This window comes from Bombus pyrosoma, linkage group LG3, assembly GCF_014825855.1.
Source record: "Bombus pyrosoma isolate SC7728 linkage group LG3, ASM1482585v1, whole genome shotgun sequence".
Taxonomy (NCBI): Eukaryota; Metazoa; Arthropoda; class Insecta; order Hymenoptera; family Apidae; genus Bombus; species Bombus pyrosoma.
Genome location: NC_057772.1, coordinates 9,977,657 through 9,989,662, shown reverse-complemented (window position 1 = coordinate 9,989,662; position 12,006 = coordinate 9,977,657). Strand labels below are relative to the sequence as shown.

The 12,006-nt window shown below is 32.9% G+C and overlaps 1 protein-coding gene across 7 annotated transcripts; it reads left to right on the top strand.

Annotated features, from left to right (window-relative positions):
• The first annotated feature begins 152 nt into the window (after nucleotides 1-152).
• Nucleotides 153-11,949, top strand: LOC122566248 (clavesin-2-like). 7 transcript variants are annotated; one of them, XM_043723236.1, is made up of 7 exons: nucleotides 153-362; nucleotides 5,354-5,470; nucleotides 7,631-7,822; nucleotides 8,673-8,877; nucleotides 9,356-9,479; nucleotides 9,579-9,791; nucleotides 10,357-11,949. In XM_043723236.1, the coding sequence occupies exons 3-7, from the start codon at nucleotides 7,663-7,665 to the stop codon at nucleotides 11,065-11,067; spliced, it is 1,413 nt and encodes a 470-aa protein (XP_043579171.1). In that variant the 5' UTR covers nucleotides 153-362; nucleotides 5,354-5,470; nucleotides 7,631-7,662; the 3' UTR covers nucleotides 11,068-11,949. The 7 variants fall into 7 exon arrangements, with proteins under 7 accessions (XP_043579171.1, XP_043579174.1, XP_043579172.1 ...); XM_043723239.1 differs by lacking the exon at nucleotides 5,354-5,470 and adding an exon at nucleotides 1,442-1,626; XM_043723234.1 differs by lacking the exon at nucleotides 153-362 and adding an exon at nucleotides 5,161-5,289.
• Nucleotides 11,950-12,006: the final 57 nt, after the last annotated feature.

Here is a 12,006-nt window from a genome sequence, read left to right as displayed (position 1 = left end):
AAAATATTATTAAATAAGATACAGTTTTTAGTTACATTTTTAAAAGAATTTTTACCTAGAATACTGAACGTTCCTGTTAGCAGTTGTTAGTAACGGCAGAGTCCATAGAGGGCTTACGAACGAAATGGTTAACTAAGAGTTTCGAACAGACAGTTTCGCGCCGCAGGTAGAGTGTTCACCTGCTACCTTCCGGAAGTATTGTTCTTTGTGTCTCGTAGTTTCGAAGGATCGTTCGCATGTGCAGTTGCGTATGAACAAGAGCACGCATTTTTTCGTTCACCTGATGCAGTGGTTAAATTCAATGTGTCAATTGTGGTTACGGCTTTCGATACAAAACTGTACTGTTGACGTAGCATAAACAGGTAACTATGTACTATACATATGAACATATTTATACCTCCATACTGAGCAGGAAATAGTAATAGATTTTCTTATATTTTCTTTTTTGTCACCGTCACGATTCATCGAATCTTTAACATTTATTGAAACAATATCTAAATTATTATTGTTTAAATTTTTTATAAATCATTCATTTTAATTTAATTTATTTTGTATCATACGAAGAAAATTTGATTAAAGGGTAGATAAATCGTATCATATAAGAAAAAAACAAATTTATATATATATTTATAATATTTTTTACATAGATTTCTTTCGTATTGTTTGTAGAATATGTTTACGGAACCATGATTTATTGTAACATACTATCTTTTTCGTGGAACGATAGGCACCAATTAGTAAGACTACGTTGCTATACGATACGTAATAGTTTAGTTTCTCGTAAGCCTTTTCTACACGATAATCAGTCCCTCTTCCGAAAGAAAGAAAGTAATATAGGTACACGTAATTAAGGTACACGTAAATATAGACGGTGCAAATTACAATTTGATTATTTTGTATATCCTTCAACCCGTAAAACAAAAGGAAGTCATCGATGTATCTACACCTGTATCTATGACGTGTTGTCTATGATCATTCAGAACTGCAATGTAATGTGAAGATAAATAATAATTTAAACATAGAGGAGAATTTAATAAATATTGGTACTTAAAAATTATTTTCATATTAGAATAGTACTGTCAAATAAAAATCACAAAATACTGAATAGAATCAATCTCTTGTGGGCAGGTAAAAGGGTGTAAACCAGAATAATATATTAGCTTTGCAGAAAAGCACTTATAATATTTAAAATACAATGTAGAATCAGGTATTAGATTTTTGATATACTGTTAGGATTTCAGGCAAAGAAGCGGGAAAGAAGTGAAATTGACTTGTACTATTAGAACCATAAACAAAAGACAGTAATGTAGAAAATATTAGCATACTTATTCAGTTGACTAAAATTTATCTTATACTTTTTTATATCCGCTCACTAGAAATAACGTTTTAGTGCTTGTTGTGTCAGAAGTGGACCGTAATATTGAAATCTGATTGCACTAAGATATCAAAACCTGGAGAAAATGGGTTGCGGCTACCTTTTACAACGTTAAAAGAAACCGGTAACTTCTGTCTTCTTCTCTGCTACGCTTCTACCGTTATGTTGCGTAATGTATGGCGGCGTTACACGAACAGATCTGTTTTCGTCCTTCGAGTGCAGACAAGCCCACGATGCACCGCAAAAAATTGGTAATTTATATGTGTCGTAGTTTCAAAACTCCGTGATTGTTGATTGAAAATATGCATTGAGACATAGGAGTCAGATCTCACAACGGTTCATTGATATTTGAGGTTATCTGTTCATAATTTGCACTTAAATAATTTGAGTTTGTACATTATTCAAATTCATGAGCTCTGACATCTTTTATCGAGGTCAAAAAAGAAACAATAACCCCATTAAAAAGTGATTGCTAATTTCTAAATTGCACATGGTTGTTTTGCATTCAATCTTTAGTTATTATTAATCATATAAAGAGAATCTTTTTTTTTCTATTAAGCCTAAACAAGCTCCTCATAAAGAGTCATATGGCTATAAAGAGGATTTATACAACATGTGTAGTGTGTTCGATATAAACTGCTACGCGTACTTAGGGGATGTCAAAGTTTATTGAACTCAATTGGACGTGGCAGTGATACATTGGAGGACCATTAATCTTTATTGTTACAAAACCTTTTCATTATTACTACGACATATTGCATAGAATTCCTATTCTTCCATACATAGAATTGCTAATTTTGCTTAATAATCAAAATATTAGTACATAAGTTTCTCAGCTTATAGATTATTATATTAAATTTCATTGAGTAATTGAAAAACACCATGCATTTAATTAGGCAATTTTCTACACAAATTTGTAGAAATATTTGTATTTCTACTACATATGTATATGTATATGTATACATGTATATGTATATATATGTATATCTACTACAAATATTTGTATTTCTCTAAAACTTGAAAACTCACGTTCTTTTAATTGCGAATCAAATTCTGTAATTAATATATAACAGTTTCGACAAAATGATCGCGGGTCACAGTGTTTAATCTGAAGTACGATACCGGCAGTTCTCGTCCTTGAGGGAATCGATCGATGGAAGAATTGAATGGTTTCGCGCTATAATACAAGATTTTCCTTTATCGGATATACAATAGGACTTTAATCGTCCAGTCGCTTGTTCTGAGAGGACGCTGTGTACTTACGAAAATCTTTATCGTGTATATATCTTTTACACAAAATATCAATCGTGCATATGCCAATAACAATTATCATCGGTTGTTAATCGCTGTGAATGTTTATGAATTCATTAGCAATCTTGCGACTCTCGAACGTGACTCATCAGAATTCTTACAAAAATATAGCCACAGTATACGAATTTGCTTATTTTTTTTTTCTTTTTTGAAATTATCGAGAACGTATATCTTTTTGTGTGTCGAGGATCAACGTTTCGTAATGACCTTATTATTATGTTATTTATTTTCGGCGTAAAAATATTTAAAGAAAATCGAGCTGATGGAAGTTCGTGGAAACAACATAACATGATATTTTATATAATTACGTGACTCGACAGAATATTACCAAAGTGAACCGTGACCAGTAATTTTTCAACCATATTTTTACGGATCTGTTTCTCCTCGTTTCGTTTTCTTTTATATAAACTTACTCAAATCACCAACTGAGGTTTATACAGCTGTACAAAAATGATACACTCCGAGTACATTTTGTTTTCCCTTCTCTGGAAGCAATGTATTTGTTACTTTCCAAATTTTGATTGCTCCTTGAAAATACAAATTTTCGAACGAATCTTGTCTCATTAATATACGAGACGATTTATTAAATTACCGTGTTCTATATGATCGTATCGTGACAAAAATCGGCTCGGGACATCTGGACAATTAATTTTTCTGATTAGCTCGTCACAGATGCGCAATAGTCAAACAGACTCGTCACTAGAACATCTACAGACAATTGTTGCATATTACAATTCATTTAACAGTAGTATCTCAACTCTAATCTTCGAGTAATATGTACTTCTTATTTTGAAAATAATTGCCGTACAAGTAAAATTTTGCCATTGATGTCAGAATGTAATAAAAATACGTATATGTACATATTACGAAACTACTTTAAGAATTCACTGATCACATGCGAAGACATAAAATGACATATGTATCGTGCAATTTTCGTTGAACCACCAAAATTACGTAATTGAATTTTGTTTTTGCACCTTGTAAGCGTTTTCTATATATTTTACTACTGGATGCTCGCATTTTTTGGAGAACGGTTTTACCTGATAGCGCAACGAGAACGATCGGTGAGTCAGCCGCTCTGGTAACCGGCTTCGTCCGTCTTTCTCTCTATCTTTTCTACTCCCACCTTCAGCGGTCATCCTTTTCCTTCTTTGTCGATGTTTCATCTCTCTCCCACGCGTTACTTTTTCCTTTCTATCGCTGTTCTCTCTTCGTTTCTCTTTAACTTTGCCACCCTCCTTTCTCCTTCCCGTTTGATTTCAGCACAGGTTACACTTTTTCTCTTTCTCTCGATACTTGTCCTTTTCACGTTCGATCGTAACTACGCTATTTTCGTCTCTCTCTAACTACCTATGCCCTTTTTATTATATAAAATTTGAATTCATTTAATTCGAATTATCTTTTGTTCTATTTCATTCCGTACCCCTCTTTCTGTTACTTCTTTATTAAGCGTATCGTTAATAGAAGAGATCGAATTAATTTATACGTTATTTGAATCTTTGACTAATATTAAAAAGCAAACGTAACTGTTGCGAGGAATTTGAAAGTCTAATGACGTCAAAATGTTTACAATAGTTCGCTTAAATGTAACTTTTAATGTACAAGGTGAAGCAGATAAAGGGTTCATAGCTTTTGAGGTAGATCGTACTTGCCAAACGATGGAAAAAGGTCATGGATGGAAAAATTAAGAATTTCAAAGTTACAAATAGATTTTTATTTCCGTTGAAGCGAGAAAGTTGCTCGCTTCAGAAGCTATCGTACCGCATGGAAACAATGGATTACCTTATCATTTCTTCTTTTCTTGATTATAGAAGATTTTCTACATGATTTCCTTCCATTTCCACACACGCTTGATACTTTCGTATCAGAGCATTGCGTGCTCTTTCTAAAGATCCCTGGACGTGTTCTAACCATTTCACTGGTATTTTGTATCGAGGCAGATAAAATCCATTGTTTTCGTACGGTACAATATCTTCTGAAGCGAGAAAGTTATTCGCTTGAAGCGCAACAAAGAATTATTTGACTTTGAATCTGTTCTATTTCCGATCCATGCGCACTATAACTCTTTTTCATCATTTGTCAAGTACTATCTATTCTAGAAGTTACGAGTTTTTTTTTTTCGTTTCACCCTGTATGTATGAAAATATGAAGATACTAAAAACTAAAAATATATAGCGGGTTTCTAGGTTTCCAGGAAGATCGAAATTATATTTTACAAAATTATATAAATATCGATGGTCTAAAGATAGATTTTTTAACGTTATTTTTGGTAAATTAAAAAAAGAAGAAAATGTATAGCGGATTTTTATGTATCTAAGAAGCTCAAGTCATGGTTCTGAACCGTGCGTCTCAAGTCCATCGTTACATCGTTACACCGCCGGCGATTCTTTTCCTTTTTCCTTCAATAAGGCAAGCGTCTCTCCTTGAGAGTCTCACTCGCTCCTTTGTTTCTCAATGCTCTAACACTTTCCAGCGAATCGCAACAGGCGACTTCATTGCGCGCCGTTCGCTCGTGACCGTTCGAGCAACAAGGCTCCTCTGATGGACGAGTCCTTTGTCTCTTTTGTTTACAAATTTATACAGAATACAATTAACATTAGCGGGTAAATTAAAGGTGTAGTATTTTTTTAAATAATTAATGACACAGTGTAACTCTATATTTTGTAGAAGTCAGATAGATACCTCGTGTGACAGTGAACAATACCGACAGTGATAAGAAAGAAACAAAGAGGAAGGAAGTGTGATTTTCAGTGAAGTGTTTTACGACTGTTGCAAATATTTTATGTAAGTGCGGCATTAAAATATAACTTATGCCATTAAGCTAGTTACGATTTACAACAATTTACATATGTCGCAAATCGCCTAGTGTGAACAGTTTTCTCTGCAGTACACATGACTCTAATTTATTCAAATAATACGGGTTATTTTTTACAACTCGATGTATCTAGTGAATTTCTGAGAAAATGTCATATGACAAAATGGTGTACACGAGTAGATCTCGCAAGTGCATCGTGTTCAAAGCAATGGCTTAGATATAACCTATGATGGCTATCTTAATGAATTTTAAATCGCTTTGAGCTTCTTTGATTTTACCCAAATTAACGTTCCGTAGCATTTTTAATAAGTTCCTGTACTTAATTACACCGTGCTCTGTAATTACACGCACTGCGATTAAGAAGATTACGTTTCCAACAGATTTTAACGATTTATATGTATATACAAACCATATCTGTGGTTAACATAAGTGTACGTTTTTATTTCGGAAAAAGAGTTATCGAAAAACAATAGTATTGACGTTGATAGACTGTCATAAACGTAGTTTATAAAATGTAGTAGTTATAAAGTGTTTGTTGACATATGTTCAATTTGCACTGTGTTTGAAACATTAAATTAAGGATAATAGATGGACTACGGATGTTTATATATTTATTGAGAAGTGAAGAAAGCAAAAATACACGTAATATACAAAAATATATATTTAATATATATTATACGGTACTATTATATTTTTATCTTGTATTCTATATTAGATTTTATATAATATTTGTCTATATATATAAAATATCTTCTATATGTGATATAAAATTGGTAAAGAACGTAGTATTTCGCATACATATAATATCGACTAACTCTAGAATCTCTAATCTTTATTCAAGTTCTATTTCTGTACTCTTATTATAAAAACATAAATTTGCATAAACATTGCCAGTGCGGTAAATAATCATTCACTGAAAAAATAGTTACATGACTCGACAAATTATTCTTAAGTAACGACGAGCAATAATTTTACGGTAACGCTGATACGAATTCGTTTCTTCGTTTTTAAAGTGAAATATTTCGTATCCTAGAAATTTTTACCTTGAAAATATAGATTTATGGCTGAAATTAAGATTCATGTTACAAAAAGTAAGTCTGAAATAATTAATTATTGCTGAATGATTTTATGAAGTTCGCCGGATCAAAGTAAAAGTCTCAATAAGCAGTTACACGAACCGGTCGCGGTTATCCTGCAAGCTGTATTGCGTCTCAACGGTGTTTCACCTAGAAATGAGTCATTCCGGCTACTAGTTAGACTCGTTCGATGTCTTCTTAAAGCGTTGATTCATCTGTCATTTTTTATAGAATCAAAACATAAAATTATAAAGAACAATTGAGACGGTGATATTTTTACAAAAATATTCCTAAAGAAAAGACAGTTGAATATATTTTTAGCCATCGCTTATACGTACTTGCTTTTTTCAAACATAATTAACGTAGTTCGAGTATATTTTTACACACGTGAGTATATGAATTATATATTGATCATGTATTGATCACGTATTGACCACGTATCAAATGTTTGCATTGACCAATCATTTTTGTATAGATATCGTGCAAATATAATACGCATGAAGATAAATTTCATTTCCATAAGGTACTTCACTTACTTTAAGGGAGTGTCTCTTCAAGTGTTCCATGGTGCTGAATGTTTCACGTATATATACGTTTGCCGGTATCTTGTGCTTTTATAATCTGGAAGTGTACTTCTTATATCTACAAGTTCTGGGACTGTAAATGTTAATTTATCGATAAGATTCCGCAATCTTCTCAAACATATATGTATACATATAGTGACAGCTAAATAAATATATATACATATAATCAGTAAATTTAATAAATTCAATAAATATAATAAATATAATAAATATAATAAATAATAAATAATAGCGGATAAAAGAAAGTTTAAAATTGACGCGCTATAGAGTCTAGCCACTTTTGTACTAACAATTTTCCACCATATTGGCAACATTCATCTGTTCTGTGGCATGTGTACATAACAAACTTATGGTATCCTTTTATATTTCTTATTCGATAAATTTTCTTTTGTCCGCCATGGTATATGTATATTAAACAAAAGGATCTTTCGTTTTCACCGGATGTTTCGATTACGATTGATTGCTGCAGATCTGTGGTAAGGCGAAAGACGGGTCCGCAAGATGTCTGAGTATTGCGAGTACTTGTGGGACACCACAAGAGGTCACATGAGCTCCGCACTTGCACGGAGTATTTATGAGGAGGAGGCCAGATTCGACAAATGCGACAAGAAACTGGCCATTAAGACCGTCCGAGCAATATTGCGTGAAATGCCGGATGTAGGTAAGAAGGGGTTTATTCGCAACGCTCGACCGTTATCCGACCGGAATTATTTATCGAAACTTCTGTTGTATTAAAATTACTAAATTGGAGATACAAAAGTAAATTAGAGTATACTATATCGTAATCTGTATGAAGACCACAGGTGAGAAACACGATAAGTCATATTTTTCATGTCCTATAGAAGAGTTTAGTTTTTAAGTTTCGTTTAATTTTCAGATCGAATACGTATTTATCTTTGTTACTCTCTTGAACATTTTTATCATCAATGTTAATTATACTGACTAATATTAATTTAATTAAATTAGCGTGTAATTAAATAATCAGTAATTAAACTGCGGATTTCTACTCATTTATAGGATACCTTCGAATGCAAAAATATATGAAATACTCAAAATATAGTACTCATTATAATATTTGATGCAATTTATGAAACAATTTGCTAGCTGGCTTACGTTCTTTTAATTATCTTCATAAAAATATAAATTTGCATAGATATGTATCCGTAGGCTGGGGATAACTGATATTATTTGTTTCTTACAAAACATTCTACGTTTATTTGTAATTCTTTTCAGCCAATGATACAAAGTTAGAAAATCAACAAAAGCTGATTGATCGTATTTTTCCCATGTGATTTTCATACGGTATTATATATCTCTTGATAATACGGAGATATAGTACTCGCATTAGTACATTTCATTCGATTGGTCCCGTTAGGTTAGGTTCGCCTAGACTGATTCGTTTTCCACGCGTCGATCCTCGAATTTCCGGCATAATGTCCGCGTTCGAGCGGCTTCCTGCCGGCTATTTTTTTCACGCGAAGCATTACAATGACCCATCTGTTTGCTTCTAGACTTGAAGCACTGCACGGATGAATATATTACACGTTTCCTGCTAGCCCGGAAATATCGCACGGAACAAGCTGCTGCCCTGATAGTCGCTTATCAGGCGCAAGTAGCGCATCGACAGGATATCTTCGGCAATCTAACCGCAAGAGATCCAGCCTTGCAGCGGGCGCTGCGCGCTGGAATACCCGGTGTACTTCCTGCACGTGATAGGTACCATTTTGAAATTTAAATTCGTTTCCGATCTATTTAACACATTCTGAAACTTCTATTAACATTTACGTAGACATAGCGAAGTTAGTACTTTCGGATATTATTTAGAATTAAATCAATGATGGTTATAAAAATAAGTTAATAATTCATAGTAATTTTATAGATAGTTTACTTTTGTTATATAATGATAAAAAAAAAATTTTATTGGCTGATGATTAAACTTGAGTATAATATAGGAGTATGGATATCATTTTATAAATTGTGATCATTCTTAAAATCATAATTGATAAAAGGGAATATTTAATCCTAAATATTATAAAAATACAAAGTTTACCATATCTATTGATGATATCGTTCTTTGTAACTGCAACATGTTTGCATATTTCTAAAGTACGATTTCAATATAACTATTAATAATTTATTATTGTTATTAATTTAAAAATATTGTTATAATATCATAAGTCAAATTCATTTTCAGAAAAGGGAGATGCGTACTCGTTATTTTAGCCTCGCAATGGGACCCTATTGCAGTACCAGCATTATCAGTTCAACGCGCACTCTTTTTGGTTTTAGAAATTCTCATACAAGATCCAAGGAATCAGGTACGATTCACGTATAAGTTTGTGTATCTTTAAGTCTCGAGCAAACAAAGTAAGTCTTTTAGTCTTCTATAGCTCTAGACGTTCCATTTCTTTTTCTAGCAATCCGGTTTCGTGGCGGTGGTAGATTGGAGCGGATTCTCTTTACGACAGGGCGGTGCCTTGGGCGCAGCGGCACTGCGAAACCTAATAGCTGCTCTTCGAGGACGATTTCCGGCTAGATTCAAAGCTATACACTTCCTGTCGGCGCCGCTTTACGTTCAGGCCACATTGGCCCTTGTGAAACCTTTTTTGGACGAGAAAACTCGGAACAAGGTAGGAGAAACTGCTGAAGGACAAAGTACATATTAGAAAGTGGATAGAAAGGGATAAAATTATAGCTTTGAATACGTATCATAGTAGCGTATTCTTTAAAGATAGAGATAGATTAAGAAGATTAATTAATGTAAACAATATACAACAACGTACGCATTAAAATGCAACTACTTGACGTCAATTGCTGTAATTGTATCAATTATGATAATGCACTCGGTAAATTCCACATCCCGGCAAATTATTATTACAAGCGAAGCTTTTAATTGTTTTTAATTTCTAACCATGTGTATAATCGCTTGACGCTGAAATTGAAACGTTTTGCATACATACATATGGGTTTCAGATACGAGTAACTAAATATTGACCAACAGATAATCTAAGATAGCGTAAAGCTCTAGAGTGTCGCATGTTTGCATAAAGTGTGAATATCCGATTTCACTAAACGAACATTCTTTTTAATTTCAAAGCGGACGGATATATTGTATTTCAAGAATTATCTTTTAATAAAAAGATTGTTTTTCAATGGAATTTATAAACATGACCAATGTACATCTAATATTTTCAGATCTACTTACATGGAAATAATTTGAGCACCCTGCATGAACACCTGCCCACTGACATTTTGCCAGCGGAATTAGGTGGCACAGGGCCAGCATTTAACCCAGGACTATGGGCCGAACCAGTTATTCATTCAGCGATGAAAGAAGCTGAACTGGCTGCGATAAAAAAAGAGAAGGAGCAAGCTGAGAACGTAGATCAGTCTCGGGACAAGAAATTCGAGTCTAGAGACACGGAGAATCATAAAAGAAACGAAGCAGACTCTATAAAATCGAACAATGGTGTGAATAAAGAGAACGGAAGGCGATTCTTCAATCCTTTCGGTAATTCTACGAAGAATCAGTCGCCGAAGAAACCTGGAGGAACAAATGTAGAACTGAATCTAATTAATCGTACTAATGGATATGCAGAAAGAAAAGAAGGTAGGAGAGATAGTAGAACGATAAAGGAAAACGAGGATTCTTGCAGTAGAAGTAGAGATAGAATGTTAAGCAATGGTAGCGCTGATTACTTTGACGACAAAAGAGAACAATACAAAGATGTGCAGGATAACTTGTTAGGATCTCGATCTGAAAGACGCTCGAATGAATATGAGATCTCAAATAGACCAGATAGCGATGATAGTAAGGATAATTCGTTAGATAACAGATCAGAGAATGCACTAATTGATACAAGTAAAATTGAAACTGCCTCCGAAGAAACGAATCTCATAACGTAATGTTAATTTTCTCGACTTCTTAGGTTAAAACAAATTAACGCAGTAGTACTTCCATGAGAAGTGTTGACTTTCAATTTTAAATATAATGAAATCAAATACTGTCGCTAGGTTTAAGATCGGTAAAATGTAGTAAGTTCCGTGAAATTTGTATTCTCTGTAGGTTTTAAAAGATATATTGTGATACGATATACATCATTTCTAATAAGTATTTATACATTAATGAGGCTTTTATTCTTTATACATATATACGATTCTGTTTCAACTAGATCAATGTTATTTAAACATTGAACTTCTTATCCTTTTTTATCTTATTTTATTTTGAATACCTTTTATCATGAAAGGAATGAATTCGTTTCCATACGAATTTTCATTATTTCATAGACATATTTACATATTGCTACTACTATTGTTCGTGACAAAAGTAAAATGAACATTGCGCGAACATTCTCTATGTTCCTCTTTCAATCGTATGTGAAAAACATATTCACATATAGTGTTATAACTTTCAATGAGTACTTACATTGTGAACTTAATATTATGATATTTATCAATTTTTATAGGCTATTTATCGCTGTCCACAAAAACACGAGCATAGTTAACAAAAATCTTTGCATGTGTATGAAATTCATACAATTATCAGTCACATTTTTTTAAAGAGTTTATACGGCAAGCAATTCGTATTAGGATTGTAAATATGTATTAAATTATTTATTGATATCAAATGTATCATGAAATCGAAGATCTCTCATTTCGTATGACATTCCCGAGAAGTGCGAATCCTGTACTTACATATTCTTAGGATTATAAGTGTGATAAAAATTGCGTCGTAGGTAGTTTTTTAGTTCTCCTAACTGTATTTTTTAATAAAACAGTATTTTAATATTTGGATGACTTTTCTTTGGATTTATTTTATATTACAACAAATTGAAAAATATTTAC

Bases quoted from the DNA above. Each gene is read 5' to 3' on its own strand.
- LOC122566248 (XM_043723237.1), top strand. From the start codon at position 7,663: ATGTCTGAGTATTGCGAGTACTTGTGGGACACCACAAGAGGTCACATG. The intron at 8,878-9,355 runs GTACCATTTTGA...ATTCATTTTCAG, and splicing joins GTACTTCCTGCACGTGATAG to AAAAGGGAGATGCGTACTCG. The intron at 9,480-9,578 runs GTACGATTCACG...TTCTTTTTCTAG, and splicing joins TACAAGATCCAAGGAATCAG to CAATCCGGTTTCGTGGCGGT.